General features: G+C 44.0%; 2 protein-coding genes across 3 annotated transcripts in view; one reads left to right on the top strand and one right to left on the bottom strand.

Annotated features, from left to right (window-relative positions):
* Positions 1-23,953, top strand: part of RTF2 (replication termination factor 2) — a 46,037-nt gene that overhangs the window by 14,491 nt on the left and 7,593 nt on the right. For both annotated transcript variants that reach the window (XM_068987459.1, XM_068987460.1), the window contains exon 5: positions 534-612. In XM_068987459.1, coding sequence (XP_068843560.1) covers positions 534-612 — 79 coding nt within the window. The remainder of the gene's footprint in view (positions 1-533; positions 613-23,953) is intronic.
* LOC138091069 (beta-1,3-galactosyl-O-glycosyl-glycoprotein beta-1,6-N-acetylglucosaminyltransferase 7) lies at positions 9,195-12,586 on the bottom strand. Its single transcript, XM_068986722.1, has 3 exons — positions 11,617-12,586; positions 10,804-10,899; positions 9,195-9,418 (listed from the first exon to the last, which is right to left on the bottom strand). The coding sequence occupies exons 1-3, from the start codon at positions 12,584-12,586 to the stop codon at positions 9,195-9,197; spliced, it is 1,290 nt and encodes a 429-aa protein (XP_068842823.1).

The raw sequence follows: 23,953 nt of genomic DNA, 5'->3' as shown, positions 1-23,953 counted from the left end.
AGGACACACCTTACTTACACATGCACAAAATAAATAGGGATAAAGGCCTGATGCTCACAGACATAATTCAGAGCTATTGGCAGCTTGATGCTGAGATGGTTGAATGTAGTTAGCTGGAAGGAGTTTGGAGTGCAAGCTACCTGTGTAATAGCTCTCTGCAAAACAAACACTGAATGCTAATTTCTACTTTCTTGCCTTGTTTCATAAAAGCAAAAATTCACTTTTAATTTCTTTCCATTAGTAAAAATAGGTGCTCATGTAGGTTTTGAAAAAATGAAAGTGTAGGTCTTTCATAAAGAATGAAGTAGCCTAAAGCAAACTTTCAAAAAGTGGGGGATACCTCGTGTGGGTCTGTACTTACTTACTTATTTAGGACACATTGATTTTTTTTTTCTTAAGGGAATCAGATATAACCATTTTTCTCTTTGTGGTTCTTGGCCTTTGTACAGACAGAATAACTATTAATCGATAACATGAGTAATAATCTTTAAGTTGTTATTTAAGTCGTTGTCCATGTTGGATTGTCTCTCCAGGTTTTGCTTCCTCCGGTGCTGTGGTTGCGTGTTTTCTGAGCGAGCCCTAAAAGAGATCAAAGCAGAAGTTTGTCACACGGTGAGTCGTTGACATCATTTGTTCCTTCTCAGTAGCTGAAGTCATCAGATGGTTTGGGCTCCCTCCCTCTGTGTGTTATTTCAGCATCTCTCAATTCTTTCTGAGACATGGATCTCATGAGTTGCTTCTCTGCATAAAACCCTTGTATCCCCATCCTTGCTTTGAATCCATCTTCTGTCCCATCCTTGGAGGTAGAGATTCAGACCACCTCTTGTGCCGTGTCCCTGCCCACCTGTCCTCTCTGGTGCCTTTATTCCCTCTAGCGGGCAGAGACCTGCTCCCAGAACCTTAGTTCAGAGCCGTTGCTTCCTGTGTGAGCCCAGCCTCCTTCCCCATTCCCTGGGCGCCTGGTTATCCCACGGATCTCATTAGAATGTACTTGCTGGTTGTGTGGTACTTTTCCCACTGAACTATGGCAGTTTCTTCTTTCTCATTTTCTTTTTTCTTTTTATAAATAGGACTTTACTTTCAGAGCAATTTGACGTGCATAGCAGAATTAAGAGGAAAGTAAAGGGTTTCTCACAGGCCCTCTACCCCCATGTGTGCACGGCCTCCCCCGTATCCACATCCATGCCAGTGGTGTATTCATTCCAGTTAGTGAACCTATCTTGATCCCTCACCGTCAACTGAGGCCCCTTCATGTTAGGGTCCATGCTCGGCAGCGAGCATTCCTGAGCTGGGACAAGGATGTAACGGTGTGCGTCTGTCACTGCAGGCTCACAGTTTGTCTCCACTGCCCTTGCCATCCCCTGTGCTCCGCTGGGACGTGTTTGAAAGTGGGAACAGGGCTTGTCTGTCTCTTCACCCTTGCCTTGTTCTGTCCAGGCATGTTGCATGTCCTCAGTAGACGCTCACACCCATGAGGACGCACGTGATGTAAGAGTGCCCGCTCAGCTCACATGAGAGGGTACAGAGGACTTTGCTCTCCGGGGTTGCTGCACAGCCTGGGACCTCTGTGTCTTGGTGTTCCACCTGTCCGTGGAGAACCTGGCATTTATTTTAATGTCATGGATGCCAAAATGTCACTGACTGCATTTTCACCCACATTAGCTCTGCTTGGGTTTCCTTAGGCTTCCCAGGATGGTGTTTCTCCCTGTTGTGAGTTATTCTTTGATTCAGCAGCTTTCATAAAACAGCTGTCATGGGCCAGCCCCATCCTGGCAGCTGTGGAATGGGGTACATGGTAGGTAAGATTGATCCAGTCCCTGCCTTCATGGAGCCCACTTTCCAGTTGGAAAGACACTCAGGTAACGGAGCAAGGTAATGCTGATTGTGACAGCAGCCAGGAAGGAAACGCAGAGGCTGAGGTACCAGAGGGAACAAGGCCTCCCAGTGGCCAGTGGAGGCACCTCTGCAGATTTAAGACCTGAGGGCAGGAAGGAGCCTGCTGAGGAAGGTTTGAGCCTAAGCTCAGAAGTGGCAGAGGATTTTGCTAGTTGAAGGAACAGAAAGTGTGGTGGCGGGTGGGCACAGGAGAGGAGAAGTGGGTGAGGTGCAGGGCTAGGCAGGGGTCACCTTCCGTAGGCCTGGGTGGCCACACAGGGGGTTGTGGATTTTATCCTCAGAACAGTGGGAAGCTGGGGGCAGCTTCCAGCTAGGCTGGATGACTTTAGTTTCAGAATGACTTCTCTGCAAAGAAGCCAGACGCAGAGGAGGACTCACTGAAATGTGATTTCATTAATTTGAGGCTCAAAGGCAGACAGAAGGTGATGGGTGGTGAAGAAGTCAGGGAGCATCTAGTTGTTTCTACTTTGGGGTGATTATGGATCAAGCCCATCACAAAATTTGGAATCTGTCTCATTAAGCTTTTACCAAAAAAAGAGAAATTTAAAGAATGCATTTACAAATCAATCCGTGTCATTTATTGTCCAGTACTGATTATGTCTCTGGTATTAAAGATGATGTTACAGGGGTTCCCAGGGAAAGTGGGATGTGGATGACTCGGTCCCTGTGCTTAAGGAGACTGCAGGCCTGCAGGAATCAAGTTATATGAAAAATCGTATTCTACTTTATTTCTTGAGTTGTTGCTTAGTCAGTAAGTTGTGTCCAACTCTTTGCAGCCCTGTGGACTCCCTGCCAGGCTCCTCTGTCCATGGGGATTCTCCAGGCAAGAACACTGGAGTGGGTTGTCATTCCCTTCTTTGTTTCTTGAGGCCAGTCACCAAGTGGATGTAAGGATGTTATTGGAGTTGAGGGGCCAGAGAACTTTCTGGCCGTGCTGGTGAGAAATGGCTTTATGAAGGAGGCATTTGTTCTAGGCCTTGGAGGCAGAGCGTGTTCTCATCAGTCAGGCTTTCCCAGAGATTGGGACATCACTGTCAGTGTAGGAGTGCTGGTGCGGGGACCACAGGAAGGACCCCCAAACATCCTCACGAGACATTGCCTGGCAGGACGGCAGCTCCCGTTTCCCGTGCCTTCCGTCACATGCCTGCCCTGCAGGGAAGGTCTCCATTTGGTCCTGGGATGGTTTAAATGCATCTCCAACACTCACTGAGCTCCCAGGAGAATGGGCCTTACGCTCAGAGCTTGGGCAGGCAGGGCCTCCAGAGATTTGTTCTCTGCATTTCTATGCTTCCTAAATCCCATGGTCAGAGGAACCCGGCAGGCTGCAGTCCATGGGGTTGCAAAGAGACAGATACATGACTTAGCATGTACACACACACACTATTTTTATACTTAGCAAGATCAAGTGAATGTTTCAAGTAAATTTAAGTAAAAAAAATGGGTAGATTTAAAGAAAAATACTAAGATGCTGACAGTACATTAGGCAGGGGAAGGCCTGCAGTTTGAGAGATGCTGTTAGTGATGGTGGGTGCGCTGTGGGGGTGGCAATAGGTGGGAGAGGACGAGCCGCGGCCGTATTCAGGAGAGGAAGTGCCCAGGCAGCCTGAGAAGGTGGGGGCTCGAGGTGCCATCACTGCCTGGGCTGCTCAGGAGCAGGGAGAAGCCAGGGGTGTGAGTCAGACTGCCTGGTGGAAACTAGGAGCACCAGGCTGAGGAGCAGCTCCCCGGGGTGGGGGCCGGAGGGCAGTGCTGTCATCGGGGGCTGTTGATGCCTTTGTAGCAGCAGAGAGCCCTGGGGGCGACCATGTGTAGGTCTGTGCAAGATGGACAGAGAGAAAAGATTAAACAAGAGCAAGTAAGAAAAAGGAGCCTGTGAGAGAAGCGTCGTGAAAGAGAGGGAACTCAGCTGGCCTGGGGTCCCCATGAGCAGAAAAGGAACCTCTCTGTCTTCAAGTGTGTGTGTGTTTTAAAAAGTAGTGTGTGAGGCATTGTCTGTGTCAGATACATCCACAGGTGCACTCTGGAAGCTTGCTTGAAAGAATGTAAATACGAGAAGGTGGGAAATTAAGCTGAAATCTTAAAGCAGTCAGACGATCCCCTAAACCAGTGGTTCCCAGCCTAGGCCGCACTATAGAGTCACCACAGTGGTTTTTTAAGTCCCCACTCCCAACCTCAGGCCCTACGTCAGGATTTCAGGATTAGTGTGGAGCCCCCACGTATTTCTTTTCTTTCTTTCTTTGTTTTTGATTTCTGCTGGGAGGCTCAATGATCTAAAGGAATCAGGCTTTTCCCCCTGACCCACAGCGGGTGACCATCTCTTAGGTCAGTGTGCAGTTGTCTTCTTCTCTGGCTGACCTTGGATGTCCTTGGTGGTAGCCATTGTGACAGACCTGCAGCAGGACAGGAGTGTGCTCTGCAGAACAGCTCTACACAAACATTGATGTTATTTCATGGAAAGGCAGTGCCACTCGGGAACTGTAAAGTCATTCTGTTGTTGTCTCGGAACAAAGTGCTAGTCAACTTCTGAAAGTCATCGTCCAGCGCTTCAAGGGAAGGGGAGGAAGCAGGGGGAAGGGGGAAGTGACCTCATCAGGACTGCACAAGCAGCAGCCAAGACCAGGTGAGAACTGGAGTGCTGGCTCCTCCCGCCACCTAATGGGCTGCAGGGCAGCCGAGACTGCCCACAGTCAAGACAGCACCCTGGCTGTATAACCCAGGAACCAACCTTAGGGACCAGCTTCCCTTAAAAATCAGTCTGTCGTCAGAAGAGCAATATTTTATTCTTTTCACTTAGGTCATCTCCTTAAAAATCGCCTTTGCACACAGAGGTAGGTTGAGTACCTGCCTCAACCTATTAGTATTAGTTTGCTAGGGCTCCCATAACCAGGCGCTGCAGACTGGGTGACCTAACAGACATTTAGTTTCTTACCCTTCTGGAGGCTTGAAGTCTGCAGTCACAGTGTTGGCTGGGCTGGTTCTTGCCGAGGACAGTGAGGGGAGGACCTGTTCCAGACCTCTCTGCCTGGCTTGTCCGTGGCTGCCTCTGCCTGTATCTGTCCGCACAGTCTTCCCTCTGTGGAGCATGTCTTTGTGTCTCAATTCCCCCCTTTTTGTAATAATACCAGCCCACGTAGTGACTGCGTCTTAACTAACTGCATCTGCAGGAGGTGACATTCTAACATCCCAGGGGTTAGGACCTCAACATTTGTTGGGGGTGGGGGAGCATAATTCAACTGATAACACTGTGGTTTAGAAAATTAGAGCCTGGGACAGTCAGTGGTACCCTTGGTGGGAGTCATTCATTCAGTCACTCATGCAGCCAACACTGAGAGCCTTGTATTTTATGGGCCAGACCTGGGTGTAGCACTTACTGCTTCTGCTCACATGCCATTGGCCAGAACTTAGTCATGTGACCACACCTACCTGAAGGAGCCTAGGGATTGCGGTCTAGCTGGACACCCCAGAAGCAGAGGTGAACACCAACCACTTCTGCCCAAGTACCCAAAGGAGGAATGATGGTGCAGTTTCAGGAGCTGTGGTGCGTCGTGAAAATGTGAATGAAGGGAGATAAGGCCACAGTGTGGAAATCCAAAGCAAGTATTTTTCATGTTTTAGATAATGTCTGAAATTTAGAGGAACCAATGTCGTAAGAACGGTGTCAGAACTTCTCTGGCAGTCCAGGGGTTAGAACTGTGTTTCCTCTGCACAAGAACACTTTCTTGGAAACAGGAAGGAATAAACACGTAAACAAACATGATAGAATGTTACGTTTAAAAAGAAGAACAGTATCAGGAGTGATGCTGAGGGTGTGCACTTTCTCCACTTTTCCCTCTAATTCCGTGGACACTGGGCTTTTTGGTTCACCAGAAGAGACTCCAGGGTTTGAAGTTGCCCTGGCTTTGTGTTCTAAAATACACGCCATGCGCTTGACTTTAGGAAACGGAGACCAAAGAGATGTAGTTGCTAGGCTTTTCTGTTTTCATGGTAAACAAAACACTAGCCACAAAACTAATAGAATTCCCCACTGTGTTCGTTCCTGCTTGTAATAAGAAGAAACACATTGGAGTAACCACGGGTTGCAATATAAATGGTGTGCTTGTTACTCCAAACATGAGCCATGGTCCTGCGAATACTGACGTCACCTGGGAGGGTTTTGCTTTTGTTTTTTTAAGAAACACAGACTCCCAGGCCCCTCCTCAGACCTGTGGAATCAAAAACTTCATTTTAACAAGAGCCTCCCGGGGGATTGGTATGCACAGGTAAGCTTGAGAAGCTGACCTGGATGTTAAAGGTGGTAGTGATGGTGTTCCTTCGCTCAGTCATGTCTGCCTCTTTGCCACCTCATGGAGTGCAGCACACCAGGCTTCTCTGTCCTTCACTATCTCCCAGAGTTTGCTCAAACTCATATCCATTGAGTCGATGATGCCATCCAACCATCTCATCCTCTGTCACCCTCTTCTCCTGTCCTCAGTCTTTCCCAACATCAAGGTCTTGTCCAGTGAGTCAGCTCTTTGCATCAGGTGGCCAAAGTATTGGATCTTCAGCTTCAGCTTCAGTCCTTCCCATGAGTACTCCTGGTTGATTTCCTTTAGGATTGACTGGTTTGATCTCCTTGCCGTCCAAAGTACCCTAAAGAGTCTTCTTCAGCATCACAGTTGGAAAGCATCAATCAGTCGAGGTGTGGGCAGTAGCATCTGGCCTGCTGACCTGACTTTATTTAGTCAGGCTTTGTGACAACTGAGCGCAGGGTGTGGATGTTTTAAAGTCAGAAATGGAACAAAAATTTATACTCATACACTGGTTTTTTGTTTTGTCTTAGTTTTTATCATGGAGTGAGCAGAGTGGAAAGGGGAGAAAATAAAGAAGGAGGCACTTCAAAAGGAGGTGGTGAATTCTGCTTCTCGGGCCCAGCCTCCTTCAGTTGTTTCCTTTCTGCCATCTTCATGGTCTCGATGAATAGTAAGCCTTAGGAAATCACATAGCATACAGCACAGGCAGCTTTAAATTTTTACATTTAAGGAAAACACAATAGGAAAATTGAACAGTAGACTCTACATGTTCACAAGCAGGTTCTGTTCCCAGAAACTTAAGAGAAATTATCTCAAGATCCCTATTTGTCTCACGATCACCTTTAAGATACAATCTTTAGAAATATTGTTCAGACTGTTTTACATGTGATTTAATTTTGTTCTTTAACATGACGAATAAACACAGTCAGTCAGAGGCTGGCTCAGGCTAGAGAGCGCAGCAGCTTCCCGCTGGTTCTGATGTCCATGGAGGCTGTGGCTTTGTCTTGGCCTCCTGGGAGGTGCCCTGATGCCCCACTAACACCCAGCTTGTGCTTCGCCAAATCTCACGCTGCTTCATTCCACTGTGGTGGTTTAGTCGCTTAGTCCTGTCCGACCCTTGCAACCTCATGGACTGTAGCCTGCCAGGATCTTCTGTCCGTGGGATTTCCCAGGCAAGAATACTGGAGTGGGTTGCTGTTTCCTTCCCTAGGGTATCTTCCCGACTCAGGAATGGAACTCAGGTCTCCTGCACTGCAGGGGGATTCTTTACCAACTGAGCCACCAGGGAAGCCCCCTTCATTCCTCTGTACTTTAAGCTGTTTTTTATTTATTTATGTGGCTGCACCAGGTCTTGGTGCAGCATGCAGGATCCAGCTCCCTCACCGGGGATAGAACCCAGGCCCCCTGCATTGGAAGGGCGGGTCTTAGCCGCTGGACCACCAGGGAAGTCTCTATCTTTAAGTTATCTTATTATTCTTATTTTTTATCTCGCTGTTACAGAAATGATTTATTGCAGCATTTGAGCCTTTTGAGGGCAGTTGTGTGAACTTGTGTTCTATGAATTGACATTGAAATGCAGGAAAGCTTATCTTTTATGTAACTTGAAACAATGTAAGCTTCTTTTATTTTTTATTTAATTTAATTTAAAAGTGTACTGGGGTTTGCACTTACTTGCAAAGAGTTGTTATAAAATGTAGGGGACATGATTGTGGTGAACCTGAGCTTTCTGAACCACCACTCAGAGCGTGACCATCAACTCCGTGTCTGCCTGTAAGCAGGCTGTCTGGGGCGCTCACATTCTCTGATGGTCTTAACCTTCTGTTGTGCGCTTTCCCTGGAATCACGTATCTTTGGGGAAGAAATATTTGTTTCAACGGAAATTTTAATGTGCTATGGTTAGCTTAGGTTTGATTTTCAGACTCTACTTTCAGAACCTCTTCTCCTTCTGTGTAGTTCCATGCTTTTCAAGGGCTGTTTTCATTGACTTAAGTGGAATCTCATTTAGTTTCTGTGTTTGAGAAGTGTCAGTTCACTGAAGGGTATGCTTTGTCCTTGAATTCTACATTTATTTCTTTAGCGTCCTGTCCGGTGGTTCCTACTTTTTCCTTATTTTAGTTGTTTTAAGTTGTGGTGTTTAATAGTTGTATGTTTCTAGCCCTGTATGATTCTGTGGGCTCTTTTAGAAAGAGTGTATAAAAAGTCCTTGACAAAACAACAAAGATTCGTGGATTTGGGGAAGACCTGAATCTTTGAGTAGAGAGAAGTAAGACTGTCCACGCCTTTGACCTGTGCTGTTCTGTATGGTAACCGCCAGCTACATGGGACTATTTACATTTAATTAAAGTTTTTAAAGTTAAGGTTCACTTACCAGTCACTCCAGCCATATTTCAGATGCCCAGCGCTCCCTGTGGTTGTGACTGGTATAGGCAGCTTAGATACAGACCATCCCAGCCCGCAGAAACCTGGGAGCAGCCTTTGTAAGAAGTTGTGTTTCAACTCCATAATTGCCTTTTACCCAAAGGAAGTAGACTCTTCCTTGTTTTTCTAGGATTTCTAGAACAAAGTTACATTGTTCCTAGCCAAGAGGACTGCTAGAAGCATATTTTCATTTTCAGTGGGAGTTTGTTCTTTATTAGAATCTCATACACATTAGTATCTATAAGACAAGATACATTCTTACTCTAACTTGAGCCTGGATCTAAGTGTTTGGAGAATATTGATTTCCATTAACAGTTTAGTGAGGCAGTCAGGCCTCCATGTCACTTATCTAGTCACCAGTGGAAATTTGAATTATTTTTTCTCTTGTGATTTCTTTCTCTAAACTGTGAAAGTGGCTTATCATCAATAGCAGAGTCTTTTTGTCAGTAGCAAGTTTCTAAATTCATTTTAGGACTAACTTCTGTCAAGGAATTATTTTTCCATTCTTTTTTGGTTGAATGTTCTCTGATTTCAAGTCAAGATAACAGAATGATACCAATAAGAAAGCAAACAGTCTGTATAACTTTGGACTCAGCGGTTCAATTCCATATTAAAATGGCTCTCCCGTTGGAAATGCCAGTGTGCCTCCACAGGGCCCTCTGCCTGCCCTAGAACTCTGAGTCTGTGCCACCGCTCCAGGCAGGAGACCACAAGAGGCTCGGTCGAGTCAAATTGGTTGGCAAACAGAGAAGGTGATTGAATGATCCACGGCAAGTCTCCCGGTCCGTACACGCAGGTGTCCTGGACATAGTGGCCTGCAGAGAGAACACAGAAATTTAGCTGCCTTCGTTTTGCTGTCAGTTTATGTCTACGTGGACAAGTGGCACACTTCTAAGGTCATCTCTCAGGCCTCTCTGCTTCTTGCAAGTTCAGATTAAACATGATTTCCACAATTGCTTTGAAAGGGGCTTTTATTTTCAGCTATGAACTTGTGATGGAAGGGAAGCTTCTGTTCTTTTTGTTAGTGATTTCTGAAATCTTTAATGGCTGCTGTAGGTGAATTCTGTAGAATTTTAGCCTGTCATGAGCTGCAACACTCTGGCCCCGTGATGTGAAGAGCTGACTCACGCAGGGATTTGCTGCAGTCTCTGTGAATTCTCTGTCCACCACGAGCTACGGGCCCACAGAGGTCATGCATGCTCTGTTTTCCCTTCCCTTCCAGAGAACTTGCCATCTTTCTGCTGGACTCGTCCGTGTCACGTTGTGAATTGTCATCCATCATTTCCTACCTGAGACTGTCTGCCCCTCTCTGCCATCTTCACATCGCAGGTCTGGGTGGGCGGGGAGAACCAACCCAGAAGAGTACGCTCGAATTGCTCCCCAGGAGCCAGGTTCTGGCTCTTCAACCTGGAGGTGATCTCCCCAAACTGATGAGCCTGAGAACCCCACTGGAGCCTGCTAATTCTCTTCTAGACTGTTCACAAAACAGAGACACCACTCTCTCCTCCACCCCCTATCTGGCTTCTGTGTTTTGTCCCAGTAACTAAAACCTCTGGGATACCGGTCAAAGGGGCAAAAGAATCCACAGTTCCTGGGGGGAGAGCCTCCTGAGGGCAAAGCAAAGAGACTTTTCTCAGCAGGAACTGTGTTGGAAGTGTGGGGTCTCGCTGGCTGATCCCACCAAGGAGCACAGACATGTGTTTTTCAGTCGTTTTATTCTAATAGACCCAGGGAGGCAGGGAGCTCATTTTAAATAAATGTTTGGGTTTGAATTCTAGGAGCAAGTGGGGAAAGCCAGATAGCTGATGTATTTTTATCTGAAAACTTTGGAAGTTGCAGTCCTGTTGTGTGTTTACTTTGTGAAAATTTATTGACTCAGATTCTTAGAATTTGTGTACTTTTCTGTCTGAAGAGTAATTAGAAGTTTTTTAAAAAATTGACACCATGCTAATTGGATCATCTCATACATGACCATTAGCCTTTTCCTACTGTTACTGAGGCAGCAGTTGTACAGTTTTTGTAAAATTTGAAGGCATCCTGTGGTGTGTGTTTTGTTTTGTTTCTGTTTTTTGTTTTCCTGAGCTGCTTGGCTTGTGGAATCTGTTTCCAGACCAAGGATGGAACCCGGGCCCCAGCAGTTAAAAGCCTGGAGTCCTAACCCATTAGGCCACCAGGGAGCTCCCTTGGGTTTTGTTTTTACCTTTACAGCCTTCGTGAACTGTTCCCTCCTTATTTCTCCATTTAACAGCTCGAATATTTCCTTCCCAGCCAGCGTTCGGGGTGGAGCCCGGAGCATCTAAGGGAGAAGACAGGCAGGCTCACAGTGAGCAGGTGGAAAGAAAGCCCCACCTCGTTCAGAATGCGTGCCCTTGTCTGCACAAAGGACAGCTCTCTGGGGTAATCTGAAAGGATTTTCAGTGGTTAAAAAGGTCCTAACCCCGTTTCTTCTGGACTCATTATATGTACTGTCTTCCTGGACCTATTCACTTAGCTATTCAAGCTCGAAGGCACGTCCCCAATTGGAGCCAGTCAACTTTATGTAAAGACCAAACAAGCCTGTTTAAAGGAAAGCATCATATTTCCCTCTGCCTCTCAGAAAACCTACCTACCCACTCACAATGGCTAGTTTTAATATTTTCCATTCTTAAAGAGCCGCTAGCATGATATATAGTACTAGTAGGTATTCAGCGGTATGTAATAAGTAAATGAAGAAAGGAAGAACTTTCCAGTGATCTGTGCTCAGAATTTTCAAAGGGCTCTATTTGGGGAGACGCAGAATGCTGGCATTTCCTTCTGGAGAGGGAACAAAGCAGTGAGCCTGGCAAACCCCAGACCCCTAAAAGCAGAGACACCCTGCACCCCACCCCCCCCACCAACGGCCACCCAAGTGGGAGGTCCTACAGAATATGTAGCGCTGTTTGCCTAGTCAGAGAGCTGAAGTAGAATCTTTAAGGGTACACTTCTGCTGTTGCCGCTGGCCTGCACAGACACCCCTCTGCTGGATTGTTCTTACCTTTCAGTCTGTTCAGAGTCACCCAGTAGTGTCGCTCTGGGCCGTGGATGTCTTGGGACCACTGGAGCATGTCTTTTGCGCGGACGTCAGTCAGCACAAACTCCACAAACTTCCTCGTTAGTACATAGTAAGCGCTTCCAAAATAAATGGTTAAGTTATGGGGTGGCTCAACCTTGAATCCTGCATTTGGAGACACGTAGATGTCTCCTTCAGGGCTGAATTCAAGATGGCTCTGACTTGTCTTAGATTTAATGCTTGGTGGCTGGATTACTCCAGGAGTGATATTTTTATCTTTCCATTTGCTTCTGATGTAGTGTATGATTTCTTTGTTGGTTTTGATTGGAAAGTCCTGTCCACAGAGATTAATGACATAGTTCCATTGAAATTTGGAATGCACTAGATCTCTCATACAGTTAATATCTGCCTGCAGTCTTCTAAAGCCAGTGTAAGCCATTTTCTCTCTCTTTGATGAAATAAAAATGTTCTCAAAACAATTAACCAGGGATTGCACCGCAGTCTTATACTTCTTTGGGGCTTTTTCATCCACATGAATACAGTAAACATTCTGAGGCACATAAACAGCCCTGAGTAGCTGCACAAACATAGCCAGCTCCTTATGAATAGTTACAATATATGCCAAAGAGAAGCTGCCCTCCTCTGTAGACAGGGGTCTGGTTATGAAATGCAACTCCTGGGAAATCCTGGAGCAATTTCTTGGTCTGTGTAAATGAGCAAGTATTTCAGATCCATGAGGGTTTCTACAGAACTTTGCAATCTGGGGAGCCGCCTCTTTCCCTTCAAACAAAGCGGAGCACAGTTCATCAGGATAGAAGCCACATTCCACCACTGCTGGGTGGGTGGGTTCCTCCTCTGCTTCCTCGGGAGTCAGATTCCTTAGATAAATAAAAATGAAGATGCAAACGGCTGTGCACACGAGAAGACCAGGCTTTGTGGCTCGCAGCTGGCTCATGCTTTGAGCTCCAGTTGCCTTCTTATTACCATGGTTTGAAATGTTCTCCTCTCAGCTTCCTTTTAAAGGAACAATAGACAGAATTTAGGGTGTTGTGAAAGTGCTTGTGAAACCCACACCACAGTCACGTTAAGCATTTCTTTTACCCCATAAGAGTTTTCTTGGGCCCCTTTTACTCTGTCCTCCTTGCATCCTTGTCTCTGGATAATCTCTTAATGTGCTCTTGTCACCATAGATGCGTTGGCATATTCTGCAGTTTTATATAAATGGAGTTATACTTGTGTATTTTTTTGCCTGGATTTTTTTTCACTTAGGATAATGCTTTTAAGATTTGATCCACATCATTGCATTTATCACCATTTTCCCTTTTTACTGCTGAGCAGTATTCCATCAAATGGATGTGGCACAATGTGGTCCATCTGCTGAAGGACACTGACTTGTTTCCAGTTTTAGGATGCTATAAGGTGCTGTAAGCATTTGTGCATAAGTCTTTGTGTAGACCTATGTTTTCATATCCCTGAGGTAAGTACCTAAGAGTGAACTAGCTAGCTCACATATGGGTGTTTAACTTCTTAAGAAATTGCCAGGTTGTTTTCCAAAGTGAGTGTGCCATTTTATATCCCCACCAGCAAAGTATGAGCATTCCTGTTTACTCCACATCCTCACCAACACAGGGTGTAGTCAATTAAAAAAAATTTTTTTAATTGGTAATGATAATTCATTGTCGTTTTACTATGCATTTCCCCAATGATTGATGATGTTGAGTATATTTTCATGTCTTATTGCCTTTATCTTGGCAGGAAAAAAAAAATCTCAAATATTTATTTTGAACATAGATCCTGTCCTGGTTTGCATTATCCTGAATTTCTTAGGCTGTTATTCTGTATCATGTTATGAGGATATATCTTTTCAATAAAAGGAACAACAAATCAAGAGAAATTTTGTGATCACATAATTCAACTTATTGAAATGAATTTATGTATTTTAATTTTTTTAGAGAAGGCTTCAGTGATTAGAAACAAGATATCTTTAATAAGATTATTTGATAATAATTTAGTTGCCTCTCTTGAACTCTATAGAGATGCATGAATAGGTGTTTTAATTAATTATTATTAGCATGCAAATACCATCCTTGGGAATTTAGGGAAGAAAATTGATCAGGTAAAATTTCTTTATTGTTAGTAATTTTTTTCCTTATTTATGAGTCTTATTTCTAAGTTTCTGTAAAAAAAAAGAAAAGTCATCATTTCCTATTCCTCCTTCCTGTTTTTAAAAACCCATTTACTTTTGACCAGTGTTAATCTCAAATTTCACATTAGCCCCTTACCTTTCCACATCATTGTTGCAAATACCATTTGAAAGTATGGATGAGGCAACATTTTTGAGTTATCTCTGTGCTTTTAAAACTGTGAGCCAGGAAAAACTATAAATGCTGATTGAGGGCTATGGATTTTTAAAATGTATGCATTTTCATTGTATAGTTTTCTTTTTATGCATCATGCTTCAAAAATAAAAAGCAGCTGCTGCCCAGATATGCCAGGTTACATTTTACTCTAGTTCAGTAAATGTTTGTTGATGATCCCAAACAGAAAACATTATGGCATAATTTTAGAGACATTTTTTATAAAGTACAGTCATCATTATAATTAACACATTTTATATCTGGTCTCTAAAATAGATACAACCTTTATCATGAAAACAGAAATCCAGTTGGAAAGAAATACCTTCCTGAAATGAAAAGAAATGCTTCTCTGTTAAGAATTTTGGTTAAATGTAAACCATGTACCATAGTTTATTACATTTTCTCCTGCGTTTAGCTTTAGCATGGGAAGGAGGTTTGGAGTATTTTTCAGTTTGTTGTCTTGGTTGATGTTTTTAAGCTTATGGTCAAAGTAAACCAGCTGGCCTCATCACAGAAATGTTAGCCCCACTTCGCTGACAGACTCCACCTCATGCAGCACCCAGAGGAATGGGTATTTTCAGTGGTTTGTGATAATTAAATAAAGACAAGTCCCATGTGTAACCTGTTGTCCTTCAGGGCAATACAAGGGCTAAGTCCCTTCCCTCCCTTATAAAGAGATGGGCAGGGGAGCATAGTTAGGGTTAATCAGCTGCCTTTCCACCTCTTGTTCTGTGGTGCATTGTTCACAGTTGCCCAGTCTTCCTTTTAGCTCAGGTTCACTTTGGAATTTAGAAACTGGGGAGTGCTAGAATGTCATGTTGTGGGAAGGGTCACCAACTTTATTTTCATTGCTTCAACACGAGCTTTTCAAGGACAGCCTTGAAATGAAGCCTTTGGAGACTCCAATGCTGTTGAATGTGAATAGTTCTTGCTGTTGGTTTAACCTCCATGAGGTGGATAACGTGCAAATTCCTACAGGGATCAACCGTTTAGGGCCTGGCAATTTTTTCTTTTGAAGTCATAAATGAACACCATTTTCAGCTTTGCAGGCATTTCCAACCTCTGTTCTTGGTGATTTGTTGTTGTTTTGTTTCTGTAACGTGAAATCAACTATTGTAGTCATCATGAAACTGTAGTTGTTAAACATGTGACTTTTTATCACTAATTTCCAAGAAATATAAGCAATATTTTTCAAGTGAGGGAAGTACAGTCTTCTATTTTTGAGCCATTTTTTTTCTTCCGCAAAAAGTTTTATTTAAACTGTGCATTTTAAAGGCTTTAGAAAGGGCGGGAGTTATCATTTGTGTTTCATGAAGCAGGAGCAGATATAGAAGTTCTTTGTTCAGACCTTTTTTTTTTTTTTTAAATGAGTAGCCTCATTAAAATAAGGTTTCACAGGTGGTGCAGTGGTAAAGAATTGCCTGCCAATGCAGGAGCCACAGGAATGTTCAATCCCTGGGTTGGGAAGATCCCCTGGAGTGGGAAATGGTAACCTGCTCCAGTATTTTTGCCTGGAAAACCCCATAGACAGAGGAGCCTGGCAGGCTACAGTCCATGTGATCGCAAAGAATCAGACACGACTTAGCAACTGAGCACAGCAAAAACATCATTAATATATATATAATGGGACTTTCCTGGTGGTCCAGTGGCTTAGACTCTGCTTCCACTGAGGGGCAGGGGGTGGGTGGGGCATGAGTTCTGTCCCTGGTAGGGGAATGGCCCCAAAATAATAATAATAAAATATGTATAGTGTACAGTAGAACTAAATAGCTTCCAGACAGTGAATAATGTTAGATTTTACAGTCAGTTGACTGAAGACATATGACATCTAAGAGATTTTGTAGAATATCCTTCCATAGAAATAATTACCAAGGCTATGGTTAAGGATGGTGTTAAGATTTTTTCCTTTTTGTGGTATTAGCAATCACACATGATTTCTAATTCTAGTTCTCAGAATGGAATAATTTAACCTTTTATGTTTTTTGTCCAAGCATAAAATATTTCCAAGAAGTTATTTCACAATTCCTTACTATCCTAACTGTGAGAGCCAGTGAGTATATTTTCCTTCTTTTTTTCTTTCTTCTCTGTCCTTCTGTAGTCCTCCTCTCCAACCCCACTAACAAGCCTTAAGCAGCCCAAAACAAAGCCAGTAATGTGGGTTTGGTACCAGGTATTGCCACTTGAACACTTCAGGGCAGTCGTTTTGAATTTTATTATGATGGGATTTAAGTTGTTGTATAGACTTTTCAGGGCAGGTTGGCAACATCCTGTATAAATTAATTACTTTGCTCAAACTTACACTTATTTAAAGGTTATTCCTGTTAGTAAATAGATCATGGGCATCTTTAAAGATGAACCTGTGGTATTTTGCCATATACTCTAGTATACTTCTGTTTTAGAGCATTAATATTACCTGGTTAATGTCAACTTAACAGGGATTAAACAGTGTAGTCTTTATCTTCTGGACTGCAGGTGGGGGTGTATGATAGAACCTGTCTCGTAAGGTCCGGGGACCCAGGGGTATGGGAGTGGAAGGGTGAGTGTTTCCTCCTGAGCCTAGCCTGGGAGGGTGCTCGATGCTTAAGTTGGATGGGGGTGCTTAGTACCCACCAGTCCCCTGGAGTAGTGAGACCTTCGGACAATGAATGTCGACTCTCTCTCCATTTACTGTGTGTTTGTCCTAAAAAGTCACTGTACCTGCAGCGATGAAAATTTTGTGTGTCTTTTCTATTATCTCTAGGCTCAGAATGATGTCCAGAGCATCCTACAAGTTAATGGTGTTTTTCTTCAACTATTTGAGCTTTAGCATATTAGACTAATTTTGAACTCAGACCATCTAGCTATCTAGTAAAATAGATGTCTTAATCACAACAGGCTAATTCCTAGAAGGAGTATTTATTTATTCAGCCACTTTGATTTGAAGAGGGAAACTGCATTTCGGGATATCCACTCAGAACAATCACAGCAAACACGACGTTCTTATTATTGGTACAGATTGAGAACTGAGAGTTTGGACATGGCCTTGAGGCTGACTTACTTATTTCCCACATGAGGAATCAATAAATGGCAGCTAAAATTGGTCTCATTCTTAAAAACATTCCACTATAAATTTTCTTGGCTTAAATGAAAAAATGAGGGCTGTTTTTTGAGAGGAAAAGGTGCGCAATACTTCTGAATTTTAAAATATTACTGATATTCCAATAGTTCTATTTTAAAGGCATGGAGGAGATACAAAAAAACTTAAATTTCACTTTATTAGTAGTAACAATACCTGCTCAGCCTGTGGCATTCACGAAGCACTTACCGAGAGATGCTCCTCGCGTGGGTCGGAAGTCCTGGCGTGTCTGCACCCTGCCTGGCTTTTCTTCTCCTTCAGTTGCTTCTCTTGCTGCGGCTCCTGCTGAAGTCACATGAACCAGAGTCGCTTGGCAGGTTTTGTTACCCTTTCATCCCTGGAGGATTTTATTCTTTTCGATTCTGACCCATGGGTTGAAAAACAGAATCTGAGTGTTTCTTCAGGGCTGGCTCCCTTTACAAAACAAACACATGGCCCAGGTGAAGGGCAGCGCAGGGTGCTTCTCGGATTCTAAAAGCTGGGTGAAATCCTGGCAGTCCTGGATCAGAGTTCTTAAATGTTTTTAAAAGTAGGAGGCCAGAATTGATTATTGAGCCTTTTCATTCAGGGAGTAAATAAAAGTCACTTAGAAATCTCACTTGCTTCCTACGTAGCATTGGAGCAGTTCAGTGCCTCAGCATGGCTCTCCAGAGGCCTGACTTCAGGGACACAGGCAGAGTCCTGGCCCTGCCCCGTCTTCCCGCAGCCACCGGCTAGCCTGTGCACGAAGCGGAGGTGGAGTCTCTGTCCACGAATAGTGGCTCCCTCTTCGTTGCTCTCCTCTGATGGATACTTCTCCTCTTAACAATCGTCCCTTTTCTGGCTTAAAAGGTCCTCCATTTGCTGGTCCGCTCTTTAGGTTTACCCCATGTGTGTCTGCCGGGGATAGTGAAGCCAAGAGACGTGACTCAAAGCCCGCAGAGACTCTCACCCTCGTGGGTGTCCAGACACCTGAGCTCTTTATTAAGTCAGACGAGTCCAGCTTTCTTCACCTGCGGCCACTCAAGATACCTGTTGCTCTTTTGCAGAACAGATGTTGCTTAAGGTTTCTTAATGGGGCATAGAGAAGCTGGTTTGTCTGATCTTAAGGGGCTGCCTCATTTCTGTGCATGTGACATGCATACTTTTTATATAAAAACAGATCTGTGCAGCTTTTCAGTGGGGAGACCCTGTGTACGTTTGTATGGAGGTGCTCAGATTCCCTGAGTCGAGAGGCTAATTTTTCCAAGAAAGGAAAGGCCACCCTGCCAGCTCGTCAAGTATTGCTGCAGTGCTGCCCCCCGGGACCCTGAGGGCTTGTCTTAAATGTCCCCTGGGTGCTGCTGAACTGGCCTAGCAGGTCCATCCCTGGGGCAAGAGGTTTGGTGCTGGATTTCACCTGGATCTCACATCTTAACCTGGGGGTAAAAAACAATGGAAGTAAACAGCTGAGAAAATGATGAGAGAGTTGCCTACATGCACTTTACACTCCCACAGATCTGAGGAAAATACAGAATAAAAATCAAACATATTGGAGGAGCTGTTGTAATAAGTGGATGAAAGATAGGCTTAATGTATCAGCTTCTTATACAGATTTGATTCAGCTAAAATTTTTTTTAATGAAAGTCCTAATAGAACCGCATAAACATATAAATAACAATTTATATGTGCTATGCATACAGTGGGATACTTTTGTATTTCTTAAAGCCCAAGAGGAGCGATCTTCTTCTCCTTTTTAGATTACCATAAGTGTTTTTTTCCCTGCCTTTACGTGATGTGATGGGCATTCTCACATGTTTTAGGGAGTGTAAGGTTTATGCAGCCTTTTAGGGGAGCTATTTGGCTTTAAAATTTCACTCCCTTTCATCCTGGTTTGAAATATTTCTTAAGGTTATGTTCTCATCCATTTAGTCAGCAGTTATTTACTGAGCATCCACTGTGTGTAGGACCCTGTGCTTAAGACTTGGCTGCTGCTGCTGCTAAGTTGCTTCAGTCGTGTCCGACTCTGTGCGACCCCATAGATGGCAGCCCACCAGGCTCCCCTGTCCCTGGGATTCTCCAGGCAAGAACACTGGAGTGGGTTGCCATTTCCTTCTCCAATGCATGAAAGTGAAAAGTGAAAGTGAAGTCGCTCAGTCATGTCTGACACTCAGCAACCCCACGGACTGCAGCCTACCAGGCTCTTCTGCCCATGGGATTTTCCAGGCAAGAACACTGGAGTGGGGTGCCATTGCCTTCTCAAGACTTGGCTACAACCAAGAAAGATAAAACCTTCTCATTTGGAGCTTACGGTGTGACAGAGGGAAGCCCTGTTTTAAAAGTCCATACACACATACAGGCATGCATTCACTTATTAATATTATAAGCCATGAACGCAGGAAACTGACAGGGTTCTATGACAGAACAACCAAGTCTCTGAATTGAAATTTCTGGGTCAGAGATGCATGTAATCAGTTCTTCATCACAGTTATTGTTTGTAAGAACAAAATTGAGAAACCACTACTCCATTCGTCTCATATGTAAAAATACAGATATAGAAGCATATTACTCTTAATTCTGTCTCCTTCAGCACTTTCCTACTAGCCTTTTTTCCCCAATATTTAAAAAGAAATTAACATCCAGAGATCATATGAATATATAACTTCCAGCCTACTTTTCCTTTTAACATATCATAAGCATTTTCTCTGTTGTCAAAAACTCTAAAATAGCTATATATACGCTTCCTTTTTAGGAATTTATTATGATTTATTTAGCTATTCCCCCCCCCCCCCATTGTTTTGGACATCTAAGGTCCAAGTGATGAAGCAAAACTGAAAATGGATATATGATTTCAAGTGCATGGTAATGGCACACATAGAAAAATGCATTCACAGGAAAATATGGTGTTTTCTGCTTTGTGTACATGTTAATTTTATAGGCAGAGAGAGGATCAGTCCCTTTGGGGTCTTTACAGCAGCGTCCTCCCCCCTTTCTAAAGTGATTCCTACCCTTTAGTCCACAGAGAAGAGCCCCAGTCTGGAGGCTGGCATCATGGCAGAAGCCTGATTCCTGCCCTGGTTTCACTCACCTCCAGGGATGGTTTGCTCCACCCAGGGCCCTGGAGTCCTGCAGAAGCCTAGTGAGATCAGATGAACAGGCCTGTGGCTGGTGAGAGAGCCAGGTGCCTTCTCCAGTGGATGCCAGGTCAAGTCCAGGCAGTTGAGGCCTTGAGAGAGGAGTGGGTTTGATATTCAGTTCAGTTCAGTTCAGTCCAGCCGCTCAGTCGTGTCTGACTCTTTGCGACCCCATGAATCGCAGCACACCAGGCCTCCCTGTCCATCACCAACTCCCGGAGTTCACTCAGACTCACGTCCATCGAGTCCGTGATGCCATCCAGCCATCTCATCCTCTGTCGTCCCCTTTTCCGCCTGCCCCCAATCCCTCCCAGCATCAGAGTCTTTTCCAATGAGTCAACTCTTCGCATCAGGTGGCCAAAGTACTGGCGTTTCAGCTTTAGCATCATTCCTTCCAAAGAAATCCCAGGACTGATCTCCTTCAGAATGGACTGGTTAGATCTCCTTGTAGTCCAAGGGACTCTCAAGAGTCTTCTCCAACACCACAGTTCAAAAGCATCAATTCTTCGGCACTCAGCTTTCTTCACAGTCCAACTCTCACATCCACACGTGACCACTAAAACCATAGCCTTGACTAGACGAACCTTTGTTGGCATAGTAATGTCTCTGCTTTTGAATATGCTATTTAGGTTGGTCATAACTTTTCTTCCAAGGAGTAAGCATCTTTTAATTTCATGGCTGCAGTCACCATCTGCAGGGATTTTGGAGCCCAAAAAGATAAAGTCTGACACTGTTTCCACTTGTTTGGCCATCTATTTCCCATGAAGTGATAGGACCAGATGCCACGATCTTCGTTTTCTGAATGTTGAGCTTTAAGCCAACTTTTTCAGTCTCCACTTTCACTTTCATCAAGAAGCTTTTTAGTTCCTCTTCACTTTCTGCCATAAGGGTGATGTCCTATAGGTTTCTCAAGAGGCAGGTCAGGTGGTCTGGTATTCCCATCTCTTTCATTCAGTTCAGTTCAGTTCAGTCGCTCAGTCGTGTCCAACTCTTTGCAACCCCATGAATCGCAGCATGCCAGGCCTCCCTGTCCATCACCAACTCCCGGAGTTCACTCAGACTCACATCCATCTAGTTGGTGATGCCATCCAGCCATCTCATCCTCGGTCGTCCCCTTCTCCTCCTGCCCCCAATCCCTCCCAGCATCAGAGTCTTTTCCAATGAGTCAACTCTTCACATGAGGTGGCCAAAGTATTGGAGTTTCAGCTTCAGCATCATTCCTTCCAAAGAAATCCCAGGGCTTATCTCCTTCAGAATGGACTGGTTGGATCTCCTTGCAGTCTAGGGGACTCTCAAGAGTCTTTTCCAACACCACAGTTCAAAAGCATCAATTCTTCAGCGCTCAGCCTTCTTCACAGTCCAACTCTCACATCCATACATGACTACTGGAAAAACCATAGCCTTGACTAGACGGACCTTTGTTGGCAAAGTAATGTCTCTGCTTTTGAATATACTATCTAGGTTGGTCATAACTTTTCTTCCAAGGAGTAAGTGTCCTTTAATTTCATGGCTGCAATCACCATCTGCAGTGATTTTGGAGCCCCCAAAAATAAAGTCTGACACTGTTTCCACTGTTTCCCCATCTATTTGCCATGAAGTGATGGGACCAGATGCCATGATCTTAGTTTTCTGAATGTTGAGCTTTAAGCCATCTTTTTCACTCTCCTCTTTTACTTTCATCAAGAGGCTTTTTAGTTCCTCTTCACTTTCTGCCATAAGGGTGGTGTCATCTGCTTATCTGAGGTTATTGATATTTCTCCCGGCAATCTTGATTCCAGCTTGTGCTTCCTCTAGCCCACCATTTCTCATGATGTACTCTGCATATAAGTTACATAAGCAGAGTGACAATATACAGCCTTGACGTACTCCTTTTCCTATTTGGAACCAGTCTGTTGTTCCATGTCCAGTTCTAACTGTTGCTTCCTGACCTGCATACAGATTTCTCAAGAGGCAGGTTAGGTGGTCTGGTATTCCCATCTCTTTCAGAATTTTCCACAGTTTATTGTGATCCACACAGTCCAAGGCTTTGGCATAGTCAATAAAGCAGAAATAGATGTTTTTCGGGAACTCTCTTGCTTATCGATGATCCAGCCAATGTTGGCAATTTGATCTCTGGTTCCTCTGCCTTTTCTAAAACCAGCTTGAACATCAGGGAGTTCACGGTTCACGTATTGCTGAAGCCTGGCTTGGAGAATTTTGAGCATTACTTTACTAGCGTGTGAGATGAGTGCAATTGTGTGGTAGTTTGAGCATTCTTTGGCATTGCCTTTCTTTGGGATTGGAATGAAAACTGAGCTTTTCCAGTCCTGTGGCCACTGTGGAGTTTTCCAAATTTGTTGGCATATTGAGTGCAGCACTTTCAAAGCATCATCTTTCAGGATTTGAAACAGCTCCACTGGAATTCCATCACCTCCACTAGCTTGTTCGTAGTGATGCTTTCTAAGGCCCACTTCACTTCACATTCCAAGATGTCTGGCTCTAGATTAGTGATCATATCATCATGATTATCTGGGTCATGAAGATCTATTTTTGTACAGTTCTTCTGTGTATTCTTGCCACCTCTTCTTAATATCTTCTGCTTCTGTTAGGTCCATACCATTTCTGTCCTTTATCGAGCCCATCTTTGCATGAAATGTCCCCTTGGTATCTCTAATTTTCTTGAAGAGATCTCTAGTCTTTCCCATTCTGTTGTTTTCCTCTATTTCTTTGCATTGATCGCTGAAGAAGGCTTTCTTATCTCTTCTTGCTATTCTTTGAAACTCTACATTCAGATGCTTATATCTTTCCTTGTCTCCTTTGCTTTTCGCCTCTCTTTTTTTCACAGCTATTTGTAAGGCCTCCCCAGACAGCCATTTTGCTTTTTTGCATTTCTTTTCCATGGGGATGGTCTTGATCCCTGTCTCCTGTACAGTGTCACAAACCTCATTCCATAGTTCATCAGGCACTCTGTCTATCAGATCTAGGCCCTTAAATCTATTTCTCACTTCCACTGTATAATCATAAGGGATTTGATTTAGGTCATACCTGAATGGTCTAGCGGTTTTCCCTACTTTCTTCAGTTTAAGTTTGAATTTGGTAATAAGGAGTTCATGATCTGAGCCACAGTCAGCTCCTGGTCTTGTTTTTGTTGACTGTATAGAGCTTCTCCATCTTTGGCTGCATAGAGTATAATCAGTCTGATTTCGGTGTTGACCATCTGGTGATGTCCATGTGTAGAGTCTTCTCTTGTGTTGTTGAAAGAGGGTGTTTGCTATGACCAGTGCATTTTCTTGGCAAAACTCTATTAGTCTTTGCCCTGCTTCATTCCGCATTCCAAGGCCAAATTTGCCTGTTACTCCAGGTGTTGCTTGACTTCCTACTTTTGCATTCCAGTCCCCTATAATGACAAGGACATCTTTTTTGGGTGTTAGTTCTAAAAGGTCTTGTAGGTCTTGATAAAACCCGTTCAACTTCAGCTTCTTCAGTGTTACTGGTTGGGGCATAGACTTGAATTGCTGTGATGTTGAATGGTTTGCTTTGGAGATGAATAGAGATCATTCTGTTGTTTTTGAGATTGCATCCAAGTACTGCATTTCAGACTCTTTTGTTGGCCATGATGGCTACTCCATTTCTTCTGAGGGATTCCTGCCCACAGTAGATATAATCGTCATTTGAGTTAAATTCACCCATTCTAGTCCATTTTAGTTCGCTGATTCCTAGAATGTCGACGTTCACCCTTGCCATCTCTTGTTTGACCACTTCCAATTTGCCTTGATTCA

The sequence above is a fragment of the Capricornis sumatraensis genome, chromosome 15 (assembly GCF_032405125.1).
Source record: "Capricornis sumatraensis isolate serow.1 chromosome 15, serow.2, whole genome shotgun sequence".
In the NCBI taxonomy this organism is placed as follows: Eukaryota; Metazoa; Chordata; class Mammalia; order Artiodactyla; family Bovidae; genus Capricornis; species Capricornis sumatraensis.
The sequence above is the reverse complement of the archived record's forward strand: the minus strand, read 5'-3'. Positions and strand labels throughout refer to the sequence as shown.